General features: G+C 38.8%; 1 protein-coding gene across 4 annotated transcripts in view; it reads left to right on the forward strand.

Moving 5' to 3' along the window:
* Nucleotides 1-11,515, forward strand: part of TRPS1 (transcriptional repressor GATA binding 1) — a 249,484-nt gene extending 237,969 nt beyond the window's left edge. For all 4 annotated transcript variants that reach the window (XM_074943924.1, XM_074943927.1, XM_074943926.1 and 1 more), the window contains one exon: nt 5,089-11,515. In XM_074943924.1, coding sequence (XP_074800025.1) covers nt 5,089-6,150 — 1,062 coding nt within the window. In that variant the 3' untranslated portion in view covers nt 6,151-11,515. The remainder of the gene's footprint in view (nt 1-5,088) is intronic.
* Nucleotides 11,516-24,250: the final 12,735 nt, after the last annotated feature.

Here is a 24,250-nt window from a genome sequence, read left to right on the forward strand (position 1 = left end):
TTAGATTGGGCATGAAGTAAGTAATAATAATATCATCACTGGTTATCTATGTTGCTTTCCATCATTCAAATATTGGGCTCGATCCTGAAAGGTGCTGAGCACCCTGGTAGTGATTCATCAAGGCCATGTTTAAGTGCTTTTTCGGATTGGGGCTGAAGTACAGTACTCAGAATTTTCTAGGATGGAGCCCAAATGTCAAATATGAGTTTATGTGAGTTCTGCTAATAACTTTGATGGAATTACTTGGGAGAGGAAGGTGAGCAGAATTGGGCCCATTAACTAACTAATCATTACAACATCCCTGTGAGATGGGTAATTATCATTGTTTTACAGACAGGGAAATTAAGGTAAAGAGTTTGGGACTTTGCCAAGGCAACGTGTGAAGTTAGGCTCAGAGCCAAGATTAGAAATCTGAGTTTATGGTTGTCAAGGCAAAATTTTCAAAAAAACCCTCTCCCCATTTTTGAAAGTGACTTAGGATCTTAAGTTCCATTGAATTTCAGTTACACTTTGGCTTTTAAGTGCCTAAGTCACTTTGAAAATGGGACACAGGTACTTCTGGAAATCATATCCCCAGTCCCGTGTGCAAGCCATCAGACATTACTGCTTATTCAAGTCCCACGGCAGCTGTTTTCTGGAAAATATATATTTTTTTACAATATTCTAATTGCAGCCTGACCAGCAATCTAAAATGTCAACTGTAATTGCTAAATGCTGTCGTTTGGGGTTAAATAGAACAGTTTTTAGATAGAAAACAATCCAACCAGTCAAACATCATCTTGGGACACGCTGGACTGACATGCAACTAATGATCTGTGGATGGAACTGTCTGAATACAACATCCTCATGAAGTTCTCCTCAAGTCCCAAATATGTTTTCTGTTTTAAAGAAAATGCATGCCTTGTGAGTGTGCTAAAGAGATTTTGAAAGGAAAGAATTTTGTTCGACCCAAATTTTTTCTTTTTGTTTTGTTTCACTTTTGGGTGTTGTTTATGCTTTTTTTTTATTGTTTGCTTGCTTGCTTGCTTGGTGGATTTGTTTGTTTGTTTCATTTCTTAAATGCCATTTCAGAATGAAAAGTCAAATGTTTCATTTTTAAAATGTCAAAAATAAACATGTTGACATAAAAAAAATTTTTTGGTTAAAAATATTCACTGGATTTGACTTGAATTCACAAATAGTTTTGGTCAGGCTGAAACTGCATTTTTTGGCAAATAAACTAGGAAAATGTCACCGAGTTCTATTCTGCATCCAGAAGGGAGGTTGAACTTACTTTTGTGATTATTATTGGAAAATCAAACATTATTCAGATTGTCTATAAAAGAAGGCTAGGATTATGTGATTGTTAATTTAAGGCCCAATCCTGTGGGTATTTATTTATGTGAGTAAAGTGAGTTGTGTGTGTAAGCAAACCCATTAAATTAAACAATGTTACATTTGTGAGTAAAATTACCCACATTTGCAAGCTTTGGACCTTTAATCACCAAACTCTGATTAGATGCTTAATATTTACATATACAGTGATTACCATTATAATGTCAATATTTGCCACTGGTAATCATACAGTTGTAGCTAAGATACTATGTTTCTCTATATTAAAAATAACAGATAAGTCTGATATCTCAGATAGAGCTGTCTGAATAAATAATTATTTGATTTGGTGTCCAAACTGGAAAAAAAAAAGTTATTTTGGGGTTGACCCAAATGATTTTTTTGTCCTTTTTGGCAATTGAAACCTCCAAAACAATTCATTTTAGGTCAAAGGAAACATTCTGTTCATTAGATTTTTTTTGGGGGGGGGGGGAGATTACCTTTTCAAAACAGAAAATTGAAATAAAATTCAAAACAAAGCATTGTTTGCATTAAAAAATTGAAACATTTTGTTTAAAAATGTTGAAACAAAACACTTTGATTTTTTTTTCTGATTTTTTTGGGTGGGGGAAGAGGGATTTTGATTGAAACAATCTGGCAAGCTCAAAGAGTTTTTTTCAACTTGAATCTATAATTTTTGGAAGAAAACAGTTCAGTGTTGTGTAAAATTTGTTGGTGAAATCTCAAATACCACTTGTTAATAGTGACTGGCAAAGGTTTGTGTTTTAGTGGCTTTTCCTGTGGTTCACATTAGCACTTCTTTGATACTTTTGATTAATTTTTAATTATTTTTAAGACATGGTGCAATGAACGTTGTTGCTCATTTTAATCAAACCCTTACAAATTTATCATGGTCCCTACAAATACACACAATCATTTTACCATTTGTAGTCATTTTCAACTGGCCAATTTTAAAAACATTTTTACTGCTGAAAATTGTATCTAGCTCATTATAAATGCCGTATGTTCAAGAATATACACAAGGTGTAGATTTGTAAACACAAAAAAGTGGATCTCTTTCCTATAGTGTCGCTCTTCTCAAAACACCAGAATTTAACCATTTTGGCTTTTGCCACAAATTATAGTGTATTTTTATTCGTTTTGCATCCCTCTAATCTTAATCAGACTTGGATGACGTGACCTATCTCAACAGTTCTTACTCAGATCAAATCAGATTCCCAAACAGATTCAGTGGGAGTGCCCTGGAGTAAGAACTTCAATATCAGACTCACTTTCTTTTAGCATAGTCAGGTCACACCAATTTCACATCATGTTGAACAGCTAAGAGGTCTAATAATATTCATCAAATAATGTATTCAGTGAATTTTGTGATACTTTTAAAATAAATTAATCACATTTTTTTATAATTTGACCAACTGTAGAGAGCTGGGCAAATTATTCACAAATCACATGATCAGAATAAAACTATAATATGCAAGATGTAATAATATCTCTGACAAATCTAAGATTTTTTAAAAAATAAAATGTTTGCTATTTTTTCTATTATTCACCACATTAAGGGCTCCAGTATAGTTTCTGTATACCTTGAACAGTCCATAAGTATCAAAATATATGTTTGCTGCCTATTCGTGTGAACTATTAAGTTTGTGAGTGACTCTGCTGAAGTGACTAGTCCATTTAACTCAGTTGGAGAATAGACACATGAGTAAAGTAATTCAGATGCTTAAGTATTTGCAGGATCAGGCACATATGTTAAACACTTGGTGCAATTAAAGTGCAATTAAAACCCTGTGGCTGGTCCATACCAGCTGACTCGCGCTCGCAGGAATTGGACTAAGAGGCTGCTTAATTGCAGTGTAAATATTTGGGCTAAGACCCTGCAAGATGGGAGGGTCCCAAAGCTCAGGCTTCAGCCCAAGCCCAAATGTCTACACCGTAATTAAACAGTCCCTAAGGCCTACACCTGCGAGCCCAACTCAGCTGGCACAGCCCAGCCACGTGTGTCTGATTGCAGTATAGACATACTGGCATACAGTGTTAAAGACCTGCTCCTGCAAACAGGCTTGTGGACAACTCTTCTCACATGAGTAAAGTCAAGTGTGTTAATCATTTGCAGGCTCACACCCTGTAATATGAGGAGTTAAAATTAATGTTTTGTTTAAGCAGTCAAACCAGATCAGGAATCCATACTGCTAGGAGAATGTAATACAGTGGGTGAATAAGAAGACTGTCATGTGAGAGATGAAGCAAAGTTCAACAGCATTGAGCACCCTTTTCACCATACTCCTATGACACATTCTTAGGATAGTCTTACGATGAGAAAAGATCCTTGAGCTAGTACTAGAAAGTATATATTCCTATTTATGCATGTTAAAATGATTATTAATAATGTAAATTATACAATTTATTTGCATGATACCTATATTAAAATGTTCTAATTTTCTCTTAAACATGATTTTGTCCCACTTTAGCCTTGCTGCTGTCCCATTGAGATAACTGTGTTTCAGTTGTGGCTCTTCTGCTGAGTTAAAATTTTACGACTTATTAAATGTCTAAATCAAAGTTTATATTTCTTCTGATTTAGATTTTTAATAGAAAGTAACAGCTTAGCAAGTAGCAGCTGTGGCTAGGATGCAATTAACCATTAGAATGAGGCGACCTTAGGGGGAGAAATAGGCGAAAGGGGAGACGAAGATGGCAAGTCAAGACAGAAAATAGCTCTATAAAAATAATGAAGTCCAATACTGGACTTTTTAATGTTAATTTAAAGTTATCAATGTATAGATATATAAATTATAACATCTCACATGTGGCACCAGTTGTTCAAAATATTGAGTTTAGTCCAGACTTTAGTCAACACTTTAACATGACATTAAGGAGAGGGAAAAAAATCCAAATACACTTCTGAGTGGGCAGGGCACAGAGCAGTCTGTTGGCCCTTAGCCACCCTAGGATTCTGTGCACATTTGGTTGAGATCAACATCAGCTACTAGAATGCCGAACTGAAATGACTTTTAGACTGTTCTTGCTCTCGTTTAATGTCTGCCCAATAGAGCGGCACGTATCATCTTTCAACACCATCTTTCACCACTTTCTTGTGGAGAGGGCTGGCTATGGTCCCTCCCCCTGCTCCTTCTGCTTCTTATAAAAGTACTTTCAGTGCTCACATAAGAGGTCTCTCATAATAGTTCTCTCTCCACCTGCACTGCATCTTTGGGGCAGACAGTAAACGGATAACTAAATACTCTCTGTCCTGATGAAGACTTCAGTGTCTTCCTCCCTCTGCCTTCCTTGATATGGTCCTGTCTTGCTCCCCTTCTGGAGGTTCCTTCATCTTTTTCCACTCCTCGTGACTTCCCCAACATAATAGTAATAGCAGTAGTAATAATAATAATTAATAATAAATACTACCTAGCTCTTACACAGAACTTGTCATCAGGGAGAGCTGAGAGCACTGAGCACATATTGGGTTGGGCACTTAATGACTGTTTAAGTAAACAAATACAGTATGTTAACTGATATGAGATGGAAGATTTAATGTGGTAACAACAGACATCAGTTGATAGCTTTATTATTAAAATAAAGAGTTTGCCTCCAGTGTTTTAGCTGACGTTGTTTACTGGTAGAAGTAGACATTCCCCAAAGCTTTCCTGTAATGTGGGTCTTAACTCAAGTACAACTTAGATTTGCATGAACATTGTCACTAAGACTTACTTAATGTGTTTCTTTTATTTATTATGTATGTGTTCCATGCAGACTCCCAGGCCTTTAAACATCATTAAGCAGAACAATGGTGAACAGATCATTAGGAGACGAACAAGAAAGCGCCTTAACCCAGAGGCACTTCAGGCTGAGCAGCTAAACAAACATCAGAGGGGTAGTGGTGAGGAACAAGTCAATGGAAGCCCATTAGAGAGGAGGTCAGATGATCACTTAACTGAAGGTCACCAGAGAGAAATTCAGCTTCCCAGCCTGAGTAAATATGAGGCCCAGGGTTCATTGACTAAAAGCCATTCTTCTCAGCAGCCAATACTGGTCAGTCAAACTCTGGATATTCACAAAAGGATGCAACCTTTGCACATTCAGATAAAAAGTCCTCAGGAAAGTTCTGGAGACCCAGGAAATAGTTCATCAATATCAGAAGGGAAAGGAAGCTCAGAGAGAGGCAGCCCAATAGAAAAATACATGAGACCTGCGAAGCACCCAAATTATTCACCACCTGGAAGCCCTATTGAAAAATACCAGTACCCACTCTTTGGACTTCCATTTGTACACAATGACTTTCAGAGTGAAGCTGATTGGCTGAGATTCTGGAGTAAATATAAGCTGTCTGTTCCTGGGAATCCACACTACTTGAGTCATGTGCCTGGCCTACCAAATCCTTGCCAAAACTATGTGCCTTATCCCACCTTTAATCTGCCTCCTCATTTTTCAGCTGTCGGATCAGACAATGACATTCCTCTAGATTTGGCGATAAAGCATTCCAGACCTGGGCCAACTGCAAATGGTGCCTCCAAGGAGAAAACTAAGGCACCACCAAATGTAAAAAATGAAGGTCCCTTGAATGTACTAAAAATAGAGAAAGTCGATAGAAGTACTCAAGACGAACTTTCAACCAAGTGTGCACACTGTGGCATTGTCTTTCTGGATGAAGTGATGTATGCTTTGCATATGAGTTGCCATGGTGACAGTGGACCTTTCCAGTGCAGCATATGCCAGTATCTTTGCACGGACAAGTATGACTTTACAACTCACATCCAGAGGGGCCTACACAGGAACAATGCACAAGCTGAAAAGAATGGAAAACCTAAAGAGTAAAACCTTAGCACTTAGCACAATTAAACAGAAATAGGTTTCCTTGATGGGAATTCAATAGCTTGTAATGTCTTGTGAAGACCTATAAAGCACTTCAAATAGAGAGCATGCCTTATCCAATATAAAATACCTTGTTCTTTTCTCTTTCCTTTTGTTTTTTATTTTATTATTATTGTTATTATTTTTAATGAGAGGGTTACCAAGAAGGAAAAACAAAGTGAATGGTGGCCGGAGAGGAAAAAGTATAATCATTTGGTACGTGGCCTACCAAAACTATCTAGAATTCAATGAATCAGGACAAATATACATGACCATTTTTTTTCCAGACAACTAAAACTTTTGCTATTATGTAACTGGCTAGAATACAAAAATGTATGTTTGTATATATTGCTGGCAGGTGTATAGTGAACAAATGCACACTGTATATAGGAAATAGACTTCTTAAATATACAAATGTCCAGAAGTCGTTTAGTATTTTTAATTTGGGCTAATTTCTGCCTTAAAACATGCCTTAGTGTCACCTTGTCCTCAAAGCTTTGGCGTTGGTTTCATCAAGACATTTGTCAGACTCAACCAATTTTAAGCTACCATTTTATCACTATACCTTTTCTGGCATAGTGTAGACTAAAAACGTTTTGCTCAAATAAATTGTCTTTAATATAGAAGCCACACTGTGGGCTTAATTTGCATAGAACAAGGTAACCTGCTGTATTTTTTTTTTCTGATTAGCTGTACTTTCTAAACCTTGGAATCTAAAGTTACTTCTACATAGACTTAATGTTGATATATGTACCAGTCAATCCCTTCACTAAACTTATACCAGCTTTTGCTAAGCAGCATTAAATATGTCTTCATAGTACTTTTTAATACTTAAAGCTTTGTTAAAACTATCCATGAAGGGAAAGCTCCGCAGCATAACTGCTCAGGGAAATAGGGCTAAATAACTAAATATTAAACAATTGGTAAAAGGTGCTGTTGACAAGTCTCCATGCTTGCTACAAGAGTGTAAAAGAACTGACTTTAATAATTTGTCATTATAATGTCCCAACCAGTAGTTTATTAGTTTGCCACAGGGATGTAGAAGATATTACAAGCTACTGGATGCACTGTCAGATTAACTTATTTCATTAAAGAAGTTGGGAGAACAAATAGAAAAAAAACTTATTTTTCTAGTAAATATTAATGTATTACATTTCAAATAATGGTGCCTGACATATTGAATAATTATTTTCTACCGTGTACATATGCAACAAAGATATTCCATCATGCATTAGAGTCGGCTCTGGCTCTGCCTCGCTGTTTACATTTGCAAATGTAGCAAACAAGGTAATGAAGCAACTATTTCTATTGCAGTAGGTATCCTTTTTTGTGCGTGTGCATTTAAAGTTGTAAACGATAACATGAAATGAATGACATTTGTTGATATTAATGGTATGGAAAAATAAGAAGGAAATGAAAATATTTTTATGCCTACTTAGGAAAAAAAGGGTAGCACTATTCATTCCAAGTACTTTTGTATTCTTAAGCTCTTAACTCACATTGTTATGCTTAAAATGATAAACATATATCCTCTTTTTATTGCTTTGTCTGTGTTTCAGAGGAAACATTTCAGAAATTATTTTGATAAGCGCTGTTTGACTACCCAGTGCTAATGTTTTTATTGCATTCTGTAGTAGCATTGCACTCCATTGTTACAATATTATGCAGTCGCTTTTTTGTTTTGTTTGGGTTTGTTTCTTTTTCTCAGTGCAGGGTCTGAGTTCCTTAAGGTGGAATGGCAGGTATAGTTCAATTGGTTCATGAATGTTTCAGCAAAGGAAGTTTAAAATGTCTTTTTAATATTATGATGCCTTTTTTTTTCTATTCATGCATTTTATTTTTTAAAATGTTCTATAAAAATATATCCGGCCGAAGTCCTTCACTTGAGATTATATGTAAAGGGTCCTATTCTGATCTTACTTACATGCCACCTATCTCAGACTTCCATGTAATTGACACTAAAGCACTATAAAAAGGCTCTTGCTTTTAACTTACATGAAATTCATCATTCTCCCTTCTAGAAATTGGTGCACTTATGAGACACTTAACCAGGGAAAACTGGGAGGTTGGAGGATGAAATGGAAGGTGAGGGAAATGTCTCGAAGGGGCTGGAGAAAGTATAAAACAGGGAGGAACTGGCCTAAACGTACAGCACTTTGATAGTCTTTTGAAAAATGTGCCAAGTTAAAGCAGCCCGCAAGAAATTCACCATGCATGAGAAGCACTTGCACAGCTGATCCCCAAAGGTCTTGCTGACCTTGGCAGTATTTTACGTGTTACATTTTCACATGGATGAAAAGTTATTGAACAATCCCTCTAATTTGTTAGGCACAAACAGGCTATTGTTCAGCCTGAGGCTTGCATTCCTTCCTGCTCCACCCATTTCTTCCACAACAGCCACATTTACTGTGGGCAGTGTACAGACAATCCCTCTTCACCATTCATGGTTGAATTCTATAACACTTTAATGGTGTTCTAGGTTAGCAAAGGATTGTGCCACATTCCTCTCCCTCTGTTTTTTTGTTTGTTTGTTTTTTGTTTTATTTTTTAAGATGAATCTTCTGCTTAATACCAGTGCCAGGAAATGACTGGTTGTGTTGACTATTGTTCTCCAACAATAGTTCTGTTTCTTTGTGGACTGAAATGGATTGTTCTCCTCTTGTTATGTCAGGGGCCCAGTGTGTGTCCTTATCAGCTCTCTCAAAAAACTTGTTAGGCTTAAATAGCAGCAGCTGTATTGGCTTCAGAAGTGGCCGCCTCGAGGTTATTGGCACAATTACTGTGTTGGGATACTTCCTATAAATCTTAGCACTTCTTGTGGCTTCTCTACTTCTGGAAGCTGCATCTTCATGGAAAATATTCTGTAGTGCACACGTTCATCATAAAGATTTGTGCTCAGACCTGTGTTTCATTATGCCTCTTGCTAAACTCAAAGCAGAAGCCAACGTGGGGGAAACACCTTCCAGCCAATACACATAGCGAGGTTTGGGCACAAGGAGAGATATGAACTTGTAAGTGCAGAGCACAGGACAGAGCTTTAAATGTTAACGTTGTACCTATAGAGTGCAAATGAAATTTGAAAATGTACCCATTGTTCTCGCCATGACGTATTGATGTGTTCTAAAAATTCTACTTCTAAAGGTAGTGACATTTTGTTCTAACCTGTTCTCTTGAAGTAAAAATAGTCTTTTTGGGGGGTGGGAGGAAATAGCCTGGGTTCCCACTCTCCCTACATGGTGATATTAATGAAGAGAAAAATGAAAGTCCTGAAATTTAAAAAAAAAAAGAAGAAGAAGAAGTAACAGCTCATAGTTTGAAGCCTGGGATGGCACAGACCTACTGGCCATAATGCATTTTGATTCAAATCAATGTACAGCTCCAAAACATTAAGGTCTAAATTTCCAAAACTGTCAATGTTTTTGTGCTCAGCTTTGAGGCACCTAGGGCCTAAATTTCCAAGGACTCATAAAATCCAACTGCCGTTGTGGGTGTTTATTGTTTCTTAAAATCAGTCTTAACGTGGGCCCCCAAAATTAGTAGACACATTTGAAAACATAGGCCTAAACAAGTCTATCTTTAAAATGCCTGAGGAGGAACATTGCCCTTAGTTAAGAAGCTCAGTATTTCTCTCTAATTAAGGATTAATATCCTGTGTAGCATTGTGCTGCAGCACCTCTTGCAAGTTGAACTGTTGTAATTAATTGCTGGACAGGAGTAAAGACTAGTGGGAAGATTTTCAAAGGCACAAACAGCAGTTAGGTGCCTAATTCTCATTCACTTTCAATAGGAGGTAGGTACCTAACTGCCAGTGTTTACTATGAAAATCTCCCCTTAAATCTTCATAGATATGGCACGCTCAATATCCATAGAGACTGAGGAGGGAAGTTGGCGACTTCTTAGCCATTGTGCCCCCTTCTTCCGCCTGAAATAAATGGTGCCAGCCATTACGAAAGGGAATATGGAGACATCGCAAAAAGATGAGATGGATGAAAAATTCTGTGGGTGTCTTAGATCAGTTGACAGAAAACAAGCTAAAAAGGGGACAAAAGACAAAAGATCAGCACTAAGATAAATATACAATGATAAAATGTAGACGCCATGAAATGTGGTGACCCAGTTTGGCACCTGCAGATGGTGGGAGGGTCAAAGACAGGCTCAGCAGCCCATCTTCTGACTGTGCAATATTATTTATTAGACAGAAATACCTGCTTGCCATGTCAGAGGATATATTCTGCTATCTGTTTGGGTTCCATGTCAACTATAGCTATTTTAAAATACATGTATCTTCTGTAGTTATCTTCCCATTGTTGCCCGTGTACTGACTTTTCTTGGCTGACTTGACATCTTATTCCAGTACTGGTCAGGAAAAGCGAAAGAGACTACAGGTTTACTCCTACAGAACAAAGAGCGGTGGATGCATTTCTCTCCACTCCAGTGGAGACAGTTATTTGTGGCAGGTGTCAGCAACAGACTTGTCAGCGCTACCTCCCATAAAGGCAACAAATGAAAAAGTCACACCAGTTCCTGATTTCCTTGTGTAAAAACTTGGCACGGTGGAGTCACAAGTTCCTCATGAAGGAGGAGTGGGCCAGGAGGGGTGATTTGCATAGAATTTTCCACCAAGAGTGGGATTCCCTCCTGCCTTTTGGGACCCATTAGATTCATAGAGCTCTCAAGAGGTGGCAGCTGTTGGGGTGCTATATAATTAATAATAACACATAGCCTATATCGGTGGTGAAGTGGTTTGTCTCTTCTTTAGACACTAAAAAAAGAGTTTAGTGGTTCCCAACTAGATAAATCTCACAAGATTTTTAGTTAAAAATACATTTAGTAAATGTATGACAAAATGCATAGAATAAACACTGTGTGGCAGCAGCCACATATTGTGCCGTATTCAGGTTTTTCGACTGTGCCCATCACCATGTATCTGAGCGCCTAATGGGAAGAAGGGCAGGTGGGGGATGAAGAAACCTCTCAAAATGCCGTTGGAAATTTTACTTACAGCAGAATTCACCAGCAGGGGGGAAATGTCTTTTCATATGGAATGATTTCATGTTGCTTTAAAAAAAAAAAACCCTTTAAACTTGTAGCCCTGATTTTGACTCTAGAATGTTGGCTCTCGTTGTTCTGTCCTTACAAAACATGGATATGTTGGGTTTTTTTGTTTTCTGTTGTTGGGGGTTTTTTTTGTTTTATGTTTTATGTTTTTTTCTCATAGTGCATGTTCATTTCTACTCACAAACATGTTCTTGGTGTATTTCTTATGCAAACAATCTTCAGGCAGCAAAGATGTCTGTTACATCTAAACTTGAATAATAAAGTTTTACCACCAGTTATAATTAAGGTGTGTGTCATCATTTATGGGAATAATGTAATGTCACTACAGCACAAATATGCCAGAAGGGAAAAGCAGGAAGTGGGCCTGGATAAAAGGAGTTGTTTGGCCTAGAACCACCCCTATGTTTGGAGGCTGACTGAGGTAGAATGGGCTAAACAAGAAAATACCTAAAGAGAAGAATATTGAGCTTCAAAATACATTAGACCAAATCCTGAGTTAAGGGCACAGGACCTGATCCAAAGCTCATTCAAGTCAATAAAAAACTGCAAATGGAAGACTACTTCAATAGGCTTTGGATCAGACCCTGAGCCCTTTGAAAATTACAGAGGCCCAGGTTTATATTTCTGTGAACACAGTTTAATTATTTACTCTGCACCACGGAGCCACATGGAGCTGGAAGTAGAGAGAACAACCATGGAAAAAAAAGTTCACATTGGGATTGGACCAGAATGTTGGGATTAACAGCTCTACCGTTCCGCACAGAGTCCAGCATGATCTTTAAATGACCTCATGTTGTCAGACCCTTGGTTTTACATCTTGTCCGCATGTCAGCACCTCTCACAGAACAGTGCTCTCTAGCATCACAGAAAGCATTGATTAAACAGTGACTCACAAGCAAAGAGGGCCACCTACAAAGTCCCCACCACCACTTTCTGCAGCACTGTTGGAGATTTCCTCAGAGATCTCCCATCTATGTAGTGACCAAGGCAACACCGCTTAGTGTGTATTCTCTGATGAGCTCACAGCCCATGGTGGTATGGCTTCCAGCCGTCTTTTCCATTACACTGTAATTTTATTTCTTCATAGTTTTTTGTCTCATCTGCATGGCTGACAGGCTGTCAGCCCTGATGCAAACTATTATTCTAAAGTGGCATAAAATAGTGAAATCATTTTATAATGTTAGAGTGCAAAAATAGATTTTAATCGCCTGATTCTAATCTCACTGTGCCAGGTATAACTCCAGTGACTCCTAACTGCCACCATAAATGAATTCAGATTCAGGTCCTAGAGGTTTTTATTTATTTAAAAGTTTCTATTCTTCTTTTTATTTTTCCTTCAATTGCTGGAGCTAAAAATAGCTTCTCAAAAGAAAACAACAAAGCAACAACCTTGAAGACAGTGCCCTCTCACTATGGCCTTTTGGTATTTTGAAAAAATAAAGGAGCTAGTAAATGTGAATGATTCTGCGGTAAGTATGATAATTTGTTTTAAATAGCATACTCGCAACTAGCCAAGTGTACATTTCACCAGTTTCATGACGTACTATTTTGATGGTGACAGTCAAGTTTATTCCAGAATAAACCCTTTTTTTTCCTCTTTACCTTGTCACTTTTGCTACTACACTCCACCTTTAAGTGAAAGAAACGGAAAAGTTTAATATCACACCTTTCTATCTAGGTGCTCATATGACCCCATCATTGCAGTAGCTGATCACCGAATGGCTCTCTGTGTGTTCTGCAAGCTCTCTACCTGCTCTGTTAATCCCACTCCCTCCTACGTGTAACCCCACTGATACTCTGTTAACAGTCCCTGCTCTTCTGTTAGGGGAAACTCACAAACATATGTTTTAATTTGTACCAAACGTCCCATCCCTTGTTGACGTAGCAGCAGTTTCCAGGGCTGGTATTGGTCCCACCTATAGTGATGCATGAGGCAACAAGGCAAAGGAGGATTCGAGAATAAGACCAACGTTTCCACAACAAAATGAACTGAAAGACTAGCTGGGATGGAACCTACTGTATAGCAAGGGAAAGGTACAGAGTGGAAATAGGTTGCTTTCTAGTTTATTTTCTCAGACGTCGTGAGTAGATAGTTTCCCACCAACAATATTTTTCTTAAAAAAAATTTCTCAAAGCAAAATCAGATGGTTGTTAACTGAACTCACGCTCTTCACATTTTTGTTGACGGGGGGGGGGGATGCTATAAAATCAACAAAACAGTAGAGTGTCAGTGGAAAACTCTTCACTTCCCAACACTGACAGTTGAATGGTGATGAGTAATTATGATGGACAGTGGGAACTGATGAAACTTGATAGAGGTGGTGTTTGTACTGATACCAGCTTCCCTTGATTTCCCCAAAGACCCTTGCAAATGCTTATTGTGGCAAATTGCCGGCACTACTGTGATGGGTCTCGCACTTTCTCTTCTTGGGGTGGGGTGGGGGGGGTTCAGGGCACTATTTCTTGCCCCTGAACTGGGGTATTAACTGCCCCACTAGTGTTCTGGAGGAGGGGAGTGGAGAGGGAGGGACCCGGGCCCGCCCTCTACTCCAGGTCCCAGCCCGGGGCCCTAGAGATAGCAGTAAACCACTAGAACTAGTGGTTCCTTCCCCTGGGCTACTTCCCTCTCCTGCCCTTCAGCTTGTGGGGCTTTCTGCCCTCCCTCTGCACAAACCAGGTGTCCCTTTACCTAGGGTCTTGGTCTTCTTAGCCCACCGCAGCACTTCCCCAAATTCTCCTCTGCTTCCCTCCAAACTGCTCTCTACTCCAACACCAATCCACTCTGCTTCAACTCCTCCAAACTGCTCTCTGCTCCAACACCAATCCACTCTGCTGCAACTCCCCTTGTCTGATCGAAGCAGGGAGGTTTTATCATGTGACTGGCTTCAGGTTCTTTAATTGGCTTCAGGTGCTTTAATTAATTTATTGCAAACTTTCTTCCCTCTACAGGGAATAAGGCTCCCTTCTAACGCTATGCTGCCGCCCTCTGGCCATGCTGTATCACATTATATACAGAACAGCACTTTAAGTGGTGCCCATTGTAAATGAAAGTGTCTCCTGCACATCTGAAGGAACAGAAGTATATTTCACACATTGCAGTTACAACATCAGTGAAAGTGTCTGATTCACTTCCAGATGCTATCATAGGATGGCATCTTAATGGTGAGACTGATATTGTGACAGTTCTGTCATGTACATCCTAACACTCCATCAGAGTTGATACAGTGTCAGTGGAGGTGGCCCAGATAAGAAATACGACGGATTTTAAAAAAATAGGAAAGAAACATGAACTGCATTAAGGTAATGTATAAAGGCTGTGTCTTGAACCCGCCAAAGAAAGGCTAAGGTTAACATCTTGTAAGTTTATGTTCTCTGTATAGGTTAGACAACTGAGTCCATGGAAATAATTTACATAGAACGTACACAATTAACAGATTTGCTGCAACATGTAGGCCACCTAAGTTTGCAGCTAAATTGCCTTTGCTAATTTTCTGATGGAAGGCTTTACTGCGGGTTGAAAAGCAATTGGATAATACAAGGTTTCTGCCTGAATTACTTACAGACATAGAAAGAGGAGAATTTATCCCATAAAAAGTATAAGATGACAACGATACTTTGGGCCATTATGACAATGAAAATAGTCTAAGTGTACACAAAAAAGATAGAAATTTCAAGTTGGTACACATGTTAATCTAGGATTGTAGATAATGTTGCCTATGTAGGGCTTCTGATTTTAGGTTTTAACTGATAAGAAATGGGTGTTTATCAAATAAACACCAGAAAAAACACTGGAAATGGTTGCTTGTATCTAAGGGCTTCTCGACACAGAGCAGTGGACTACAGGGGTCTTATTTCTAAAGTGCACTGTTGCATATTAATTTGTCCATGTAGACCATGCTTGTGTGGACAAAAGGTTCGCTACTGTGTTTTAACATAGTGCTATTTGAAAAAAGTACTATGTTAAAGCGCAGTCGGGAACATTATGAAGACATTACTCATTACAATATACAGAAGCCCTAATGATATTGTATGATGTGATCACGTAAGATGAAGCAAAGAGGCACAATATTGGGTAAATATGTATTTCATAGACATTGATTAGCTGACAAAAGGGTGTAAGAATATTTTATGCATTTAAGGGCTGGAATCAAAGCCCGATTGAATGCAGTGGGCATTGGCTCATGCCCTAACAGTAGTAAGCTGTCAGCCCATGGATGAGGAAGTGCCTTTTGTTATTCTTCAGCAACGCCCTTTGCCTGACTGGAGGGGCTGGACTGATGGATACCAGAGAGAAGTGTTTTGAAAACTTCTCACCAGAAGTAACTGCAACTTGTTCCTTTAAGAGAGTAGGGAAGTAAAAGGAATAAACAGGGGGAAAGGCCAGATGATTCTCTCCCTTTCCCCCTGAATGTCTTTCCTGATATAGACAAGTCTAGGTTTCTCTTGGATTCAGCTGTCATCTCTTAGTAGTTGGTCTGTGCCTTACAATACACCACTGATGGCTATAAGGATGTGTGTACACAGAGTAGCCTGGGGGCAGCAATTTTCTTTTACATAATTTTGACACCCCAAGTAGCTTTCCTAGGTTGTCTTGGCACAATCTTCTGCTTGGATCCAAGTCACGAGCCCCCTGCAGCTCAGTGGGTTCTTTTTTATTTCTGTTGTTGTAAGTAGCACTGATTTGTTTAGGGTATGTCTATACTACAAGTGCTTGGTTTTGTTTATGATTAATTTTTGTGCTGGCCTCATGGAATCATGGTGGTGAATAGTAAATGGGGACTGAACAAAAAGAAAATACCTGGCCACCTACATACACTGAGAGAATCCACACAGAACAATGTCCTTGCTACAAATAATACAGTACTTTATATTTAGATAGTACGTTTCACCCTAAAAGATCCCATAATGCTTACAGACTGTATTCACTGGGATCAGTTCAACCACCATTGATATAAAACCTCTGCAGTGGAAACTCACAAGCCATTCTATATGGCACACTATCCAACATTTGTTTTAGCTGGGGAAGTGAAGACTAACTTATTCAATTAAAAGCAGGTGGGATTTAAGTAAGCGTAAATTCCTTAGCTGAAATTTGGCAAGCCTACACATCACCCTTTCTCCCCAAAGAACTATACCAAGGAAGCTGGAATGACCAAAAGTAGTGCGCAAGACCATAATCTTTCATGTCTTCCACAAGATGGTGCTTCCAACAACTGAATGCCCTCTAGCATCATATTTTGGTACTGATTTTGTACACACTCCAAAGAATGGATGCCACATACTGAGTCATCAACACCATTTCCTGTAGTATCTGGGATTTCCTTGGAGATTTCCCATTTAAGTATTTATTAGCCCTGAGTGCCTTTAGCATATGAAATCTGACAAGAGTGCAGCACAAGGGTAGCAGGTCTGCCAATAACAGTCAACAAAAATGCCTGCCAAGGCCAGGAACCTCAGCCAAAAAATAAAGAGAGAACCTCCTGGTTTACCTTTTAATTCTCTCTGGAATTTGTAACCTTCCAAATGGTTTCTTCTTTGTTCACCTTCTCCCTGGCCAGTCAATTAGGTAGCCGCTCAATCACCAGTGCCACACATACATCCCTACGTCCCAAAAGCATAACATTATCTAAATGTATTTTGCTATTGTTTAAATGTGTTATAATATTATAGTGTGTATTTGTAAAACAAACAACAAAAATCTCCATCTTCCCTAATGCCACAGCTGCTAATCTTGGCATTAAATTGAATGGTTGCTGTTTGTATTACCAAGTACCATAAGAAATGACTTGGGTCAGCACAAATCTCTTGCAGGGTCATCTTGTGTGAAGTTCCTTCATAGCAGACTTAATTCAGGCAAGTATTTTTATCTACACCTATTGTTAGCAGTGTGAGTGTGTGTGTGTGAGAGAGAGAGAGAGAGAGAAAACTACTCACCCAACTGTATTAAGTTAATAGATCACTAGTCACTAATTCTAACAGTTTCTTAATATTGTATTTCCCCAGACTTTTCAACAAATATTTGCTTAAACTGAATTGCCATAAAGCAGTAATGTGACTGAACATGTTATTTTTTGTTTTTGAAGTATGTCGTATGTCCAAGTCTGTCTTCATTTGTTGCCTGGCTTTACCACTCTCATCTTGGGCAAAACAGCGTGAGCACTGGCCTGAGTTTTAATTTTCCAGCATTATCAACTAGCTTTGGCTCTTTCTTTCCATCTGCTGTGTTTGGAGGATATTTTCAAGATGGCAGAAATAATTATCAGGATTCATTTGAATTCTCAAGAATATAATACATGTGATGTGACCACAAGATAGTGAGGCAGGCTCCTTTGTGGTTCTGAACAACCACAAATTTTCTTTTGCTGGATCAAGACTAGATCTCAAACTTTCATAAGCACCCAGTCCACATCCCCAACAAAGAGAATGTTCTAAGGGTATGTCTCCACTGCAGCTGCCTAGCCACTCAAACTCAGACCCGGGGATCAGACCCAGGTTTGGACTCAAGCTAGCCTGATCTGTTGCCCGTGCCACAGAGACCACACTGGTATTTTTACTGCGCTAGCTTGAACAGAGCTAGTGCAAATCTGTCTACCTGGTCTGTCAGGTATCCTCCCAGCTGCATTGTAGATGTACCCAAAGAAGGAATGTTTAGGGAAACACTGAAACTGCCAGTGCTTTTCTATCTAACAGACTCCAGAAAACTTGCCTATTGGGTCAGGACATGATTTAATCAAGACTTTACAAAAAGCAGATCTATATTTATGCAATTTAAAAGTTTCTATGCCTTGCTGAATAAGCATAATATCACAAATCAAGAAATGTCTCATACCTGCATAACTTGATGGGCCTTGGAAAGGAATAGCACTAGATCCATGTGAACAACAGAACATATCAGGTTGGCTGACAATGACTGTTTTCCTAGATTTGAAGAAATGATGCTTCCCATTGGATCCACAATTCAACAAGTCCAAGAAAATTTGGAAGGTGGGAAGCTCTACAGTGAAGCAGAGAGTGCAAAAAACAAACAAAACAGAATAGCATTAAGGATGATAACACTTGCCTTATTTTAATCAAATCCCTGTTCAGTTTTGGCAGAAATCAGCTTTCTGTGATTCTTTACCAAAGTCACATGTTACCGAGGAATGGAAATTTCCTGAGTTTCTTTCGGATTGGTTTGGTTAGCCAGAGATTTGCTGTATTATCTTTAGCTTTGCATTGTCTAAGACCCTGACTGTGCAAACAGTTATACATATGCTCAACTTTACTTACATGAGCAGTTCCATTTATTTCAATGAAACAACTCACATACCTAAATTTAAGCATGTGCACCTGGACTTGTATGATCAGGGCCTATGACACAGCCATCTACATTATATTCCATGACCCTCTTTTTTTAAAAATCTCCACCTCCAAAATGTAAATGAGGCTGCCTTTTTGTGTGTGTGTATTCTGTGTGGTAGCAGACGGCAGATGAATTAAAGGATTACCATTCAGTGGCTGCTTGTCATTTCCTTGACCTTTCACTATGCTATACAGGAGTATCCCTATTAATACTGGTGGAAAAAACTCAAGTGTACCAAATGTTGGATCAAGTGGACTCCCTAACTGTAGCTCCAGTCCAGCAAGATGTTCTACCACCTCAAAGCCTGTTGACGACAGCAGATTTGAGGACACTCAGACTCGAATGGATTAAGAAAACAAAAACCACCAAACCTCTTCAGAGGAGGGGTGTTTGCTCCTACTCTTATATGGCTAAATTCCAACTGATGTCATCATTTTTGTCTACTTCAAAGTCAGTTTCAGTTGGATACAGGAATCCTCTTCAATGCTTGTGCTAAACTGTTATATAATGTTGTTGCTGCCATGCTTTCACTTCAGCCTTCTTAAAGTGCTAAAAGATGTGTCTTGCTGGATATCAAATTGATTAATGTGATTTGGGATGAAAGACACAATATAAATGTCAAATATTATTACTATTAACTTCATTAGCAGTTTAAACTAGCAAAAGTTGCCTGCGGTGACCTCCTCATTTAAGACAATTGACTCTCTTCTAAATCCTCAAAAAGGTGAAAAATTACATCACCCCACCCTGGATTAGGTGGAAGTTATTTAATTCTTCAGCTTGAGTTGAAAATTGTTCCCCAGCCTTTTCCTGAGGACACTATGCCTCATGCATTTTTTTTCAAGATGATTCAGGGTTTAACATTTAACGGGTGATTATAAGCTTATATTAAGCCATCCTCCCCCACAATCCCTTCCTTAATAGTTAACAGAGCACTGTGCAAATAAGCTAGCTTAGTGACTATGTATCTCTAATAATGGGTAATTGCTCCTCTCTTTTCAAAATAGCTGCTATTCATTTGGTTCTCAGAAAGTCTATTTTGACTGTACATTTGTCACCAATTTTATCATTTCTTAGAATGTCTCTGGGAGCAATTCCAGCTCCTACCCCAGTGTGAATCATTACAAAATTGCCTACCTTATTATTATAATTATTCTTTTCTTTGTTACTTGTTTAGCACCAACAATGTGTAGACTTCTGTAAAGAACATAGAAATGTAAAGACAGTCCATCTCCTGAAGACCTTGCAGTCTTGAAACTAGATGTTTAGAAGAGGGATACATTGAGAACTTCAGAGGCAAGTATGACATCTGGGAAGGGTTTACTTGTGCAGTCAATAATAATCCAGGTAAGTAAGGGGTGGCAGAATCTGACTCTAGCATTCTGCTTTTTAAATTATAAACTCACTTCTTGTAGATATTGACAAGAAATAGGGTGAAATCCTGGCCCCATCGAATGGCAATGGCAAACTCCAATTGACTTAAATAGGGTCAGCATTTCACCTCTAGAATTAAAAAGGGACTCAAAAAAAGAGAGAATAGTGACTGGACAAAATGGGATAAGGTGGATGCTTCCAGAATATGAGTCATTATACATGCATTATTAAAGAATAGGGTTGAGTTCAACTTCTTCTGAAGCATAAGGTATTGTTGGCTAGTCCTGGAGACAGGTTATGGAGAGAGAGAGATCTCATGAGCAGATCATGAATATCCAATACTGCTTCTGGGGAATAGTATCTGGGCAGCTTCAACCACATGTTCCAGATCATGTGATCCAGTCAAACAATAATGATAAATCAATAATACTCAAGAATTTGGCATATATCACAATGCAGAAGCTCTTAGTCTGGAAGATAGCAATGAATTCACTTTATAAGCTGACAACGATTTATAAGTGCCTTTGTCGTGCCTAATTTATCACCTACTTTTGAAATAAATGGCTCTAGGAATCTCTGAAAAGATTTGAAATCACTGAGTAAAAGCTCAAAGACAGGTCCTTTCCTGCTTTCACTAGTTTCTTCATCAATTATTTCAATTTGTAGCCATTAATGACATTAACCTGCCATTTTCGCCCAGGAATTTTTTTCTGCTTAAAAGCTTCAGTTCCATTTTCTGTTATTTAGCCTTAGTTTTCCTTGTTATGCTGACACTTAGCTTTCTTTTCAGAAACGTGTCTCTGTGCTTACTGACTGTACAAATGCTTAAAGTTCTGGGTGTCGCCTAAGTTCTTTTGAACCTCAATGATGAGATGGAAGTAGCGCATAAGTGCTAGGGGGTGCTGGGCATGCGGCTTGACGTGGTTTCCATCTGATACCGGGTTTACAGTTTGATTCAATGGCTGTGAGCACCCCTCCTCTACAAATTGTTCCAGCACCTCTGAAGTAGAGTTGCAACCTGTCACATTTCAGCCTGACAGTTGGCCTTTTCTTTCTAATATTGTTTTTTGTGTCAGAGTAGAGGCAACATATGTCAGCATATGTTTTTTTTTCGAGTAACTTTAAAAGACCTTGAAACATTGAAAAAGCCCTAGGTACACCGCCTGTCGATAAAACTGAAGGGTTCTAAATCACACTAAACCTCTTCACCGAGTACATTTTATTTTACCTCAGTTTATGTTTTAGTAAAATGAAAAGTAAGTTCATTGTGGTTAAGGATTCCAGTTTGCGGTGTTAATATTCTTTGATTGTCAATTTTCGGAATTAAGATGTAGACAAATTATGGCTCATCATTTTAGGAGCAAAATTTAGTTATTTAAAATATTCTTTCCCTTCAAATATATTGAAAATTGATACCCCCAAAGGCCTGGGGAGTCTAAGTCCCCAGCAAGTGTGCTAAAATATTTAGGGCCTGCTAATTCCCCACTCTTATTACAAACAGGTTTCAACGCTACAGAAATGGGATATTTGTGGAATTTTTAGTGTATATTTTCTAAAAAAAATTTAAAAAGCCCAAACCTAGTTTAATATTCATACCCCAGCAAGGTCTTAACTTAAAATCAAAGGGTGATCTTTTGTGTTCCTTTTTCTTTTGTTTTGTAAATCATCAGGTGATACAAATCAGCAGCATTCCTTTGCAGTCAATGGAACTATGTTGATTTGCACCTGCTGATGGTCTGGCCCAGACCATTTATTACTACAGAGACCAGCCTAAGAAACAGGCTGGAGCAAATCAATGCATTTAATAATTCTTCTGCTCTGATGCAAGGCCAGGAAGATTCATAGATGGTAGAGCCCAGAATCCTTAGAGCTTTCCAAATCTCCCTCTTCTTTGACTGGATGCCGATCTTAAACTGGTTGATTTTGGAGGTTGCTGTGCCACCAAATGAAAACTATTCTTGTGCTTATGTGTACTGAGTACTATTGCCCACTACTGGATTGAATTTCACACCTGCTTAAAGTGTCTAGGAACCCTCTACTGGCCCTGTTACTGAAGACACTTGATCCTGCAAGGTGCTAAGCACTTCTTGAAAGCTGATAATTTCATTGTGGGAGTAGTGAGTGCTCCTCGCCTTCCAGGAAGTGCCTTTAGCTCACAGGATTGAGCCTTTACATTTTTAGGTAGAAGAAGAATGTACTTTTACAACCAGATGTTACAAATTATTTCCTGAGCTTTGTGGATGTGATTATCAGAGGACCAAAGACTGCTATATATGAGTGAGGAGGGCTTGTTTTGACTACTAAGTTCCATGGGAGAATCCTCATGACACTGAGTTCCTGAGAGATGAACCTCTGGTTTGGTGACAGATGGGAGTTAGTTACATTAGGTTTGTCTGTGGAGGATAATATTAAATCTACACCAAAAGTCACTTATTACCATCTTGGTTTAGATCTGTGGAGCCTGATTCTCAGCTGGCTGACGATGGTGTAAATCAAAAATCATTCCATTGGCATCAATGCAGTGACAAGGAGATACGCCCATATTATCCACAATTGACTTTCTTTGTCCTTGAGCCATAGGCATAGTTGGACTTTAATATTTATGGGGTGCTGCTCCAGTCAGGCCAATGGGACTGTATGTGTGTGTGGGCAAATGGCAAATTCCACCCCTGCCTGAGACTTGCAGTTTGGGGGAGGTGGGCAGTGCCCCCCACTTCCTTCCCCAAGCTGCGCCCAGGCCTTGTACATAATGAAATGCAAAATGCCCCTGCGCAATTAAGGTTGCAGTACCACTTTCACTTTGCTAGGACTCTGTTCAGGGCTTCTGTAGGGCTCAGGATGTGCGCACAGGGATGCAAAAGCAGAAATGTGTCATGAGGGCCATGTAGGACATATGATGTTTCCATACCAATGCCTTGGCTAATATTCAGGACTAGCTCAGGGTGGTAAGTGGTTTTCCCACCATGTGAATATTTTCAAGAGTTTGAAATGTTTTCCCATCTCGAATTAGCATAAAAAGTCAAAATCTTGAGAAAATTCACAAACCAAACCTTTTTCTTTTATATCAGATCAATTGAAACATTTCATTTTGATCATTTTAAATGTTTTGCTTTGATTTTCATGCTTTTCCCTGTAATTAGCTCAAATTTGTGGGGGAAAATAATTTGAAACTGTCAAAACAAAATATTTTGACAGTTTCAAAATTTTTTTGCTTGACATTTTGTCAAGTTGGGAAATCCATCAAACCCAACCATGTTTGCTTAAATTTTGGTTTCAACAAATCTGCACTTTTCATCCGAAAAATTTCCAAGCAGCTCTATTCAGTATATCTAATATTATGTAGGCTATATTAACTTTCCGGCACAGCTTTCCCTTCCCATGCTGTGCAACCCTCCTCTTAACGGTAATTCCAGACTAGGAAGACCCCGGCAGCTAAGTTCCAATGGAGCTGCATTGTAGAGAGCCATGTGTGCATGTGGAGAAAGCATCAGGGGGCCTGAAAGCTCAAACAAAAGCACAGGGTGTCTATGCAAATAGCCCTGTCCCTCCTACTTCTTCCTGAGATCTTTCAGGGTTTTGGTAGATCCACAGGGAGTAGGGCTTGGACTTGCTGCTTCTGATGGAACAATTCAGCTGAAACTCTGTATGGGGGAATTGTGGTGAATTTTTCCCCCTGCTGGCCCTAGTCTGTGATTTTTCCCTGCAAAGCACAAACATGCAGAACCCCTCCGTGAAAAAATCATATTAATTCTTAGTACTTTACAAACATGGACTAACTTAGTCTCTCTCAGCGGGCAAATGGAGTTACATGCAGTACTTAAGGCCAGAGACAAAGTCACTTGGAGAGCAGGAATTACAACTCCTGAGTTTCCTTTCCCCCATTCATGTCCTCAGACCACACAGCACTTTTGCATCGATTCTAAGTATCATCTTGTAAAGCTATGCAAGGTGAGGGGTAGATTAGATATTTGAAATCTTGGCAGGAGGAGCATTTCAGCATGTAACCATCTCAAATAAACACCACACAATCTGTTTTTCATCTACTGGAACACTTTAGAAAGTGGCAGGCAATGCTATTAGCATTGCTCAAGTGATTTCCTCAGTAGTTACTTTAGATGATGATGTATCACACTGATCCACATTCTCATTTAATTTAACAGCATAAATTGACATTTGAAAATGGGATTCTTGGTCTGTGTTCCTCAGTGAATGACTGCAGCAACTAGTGATTGAATGCTTTTTGGCAAGGTCTAAGAGAAATAATAATAATCATATCATTTCTGATACACA

Source organism: Natator depressus, chromosome 2, assembly GCF_965152275.1.
Source record: "Natator depressus isolate rNatDep1 chromosome 2, rNatDep2.hap1, whole genome shotgun sequence".
Lineage (NCBI taxonomy): Eukaryota > Metazoa > Chordata > Testudines > Cheloniidae > Natator > Natator depressus.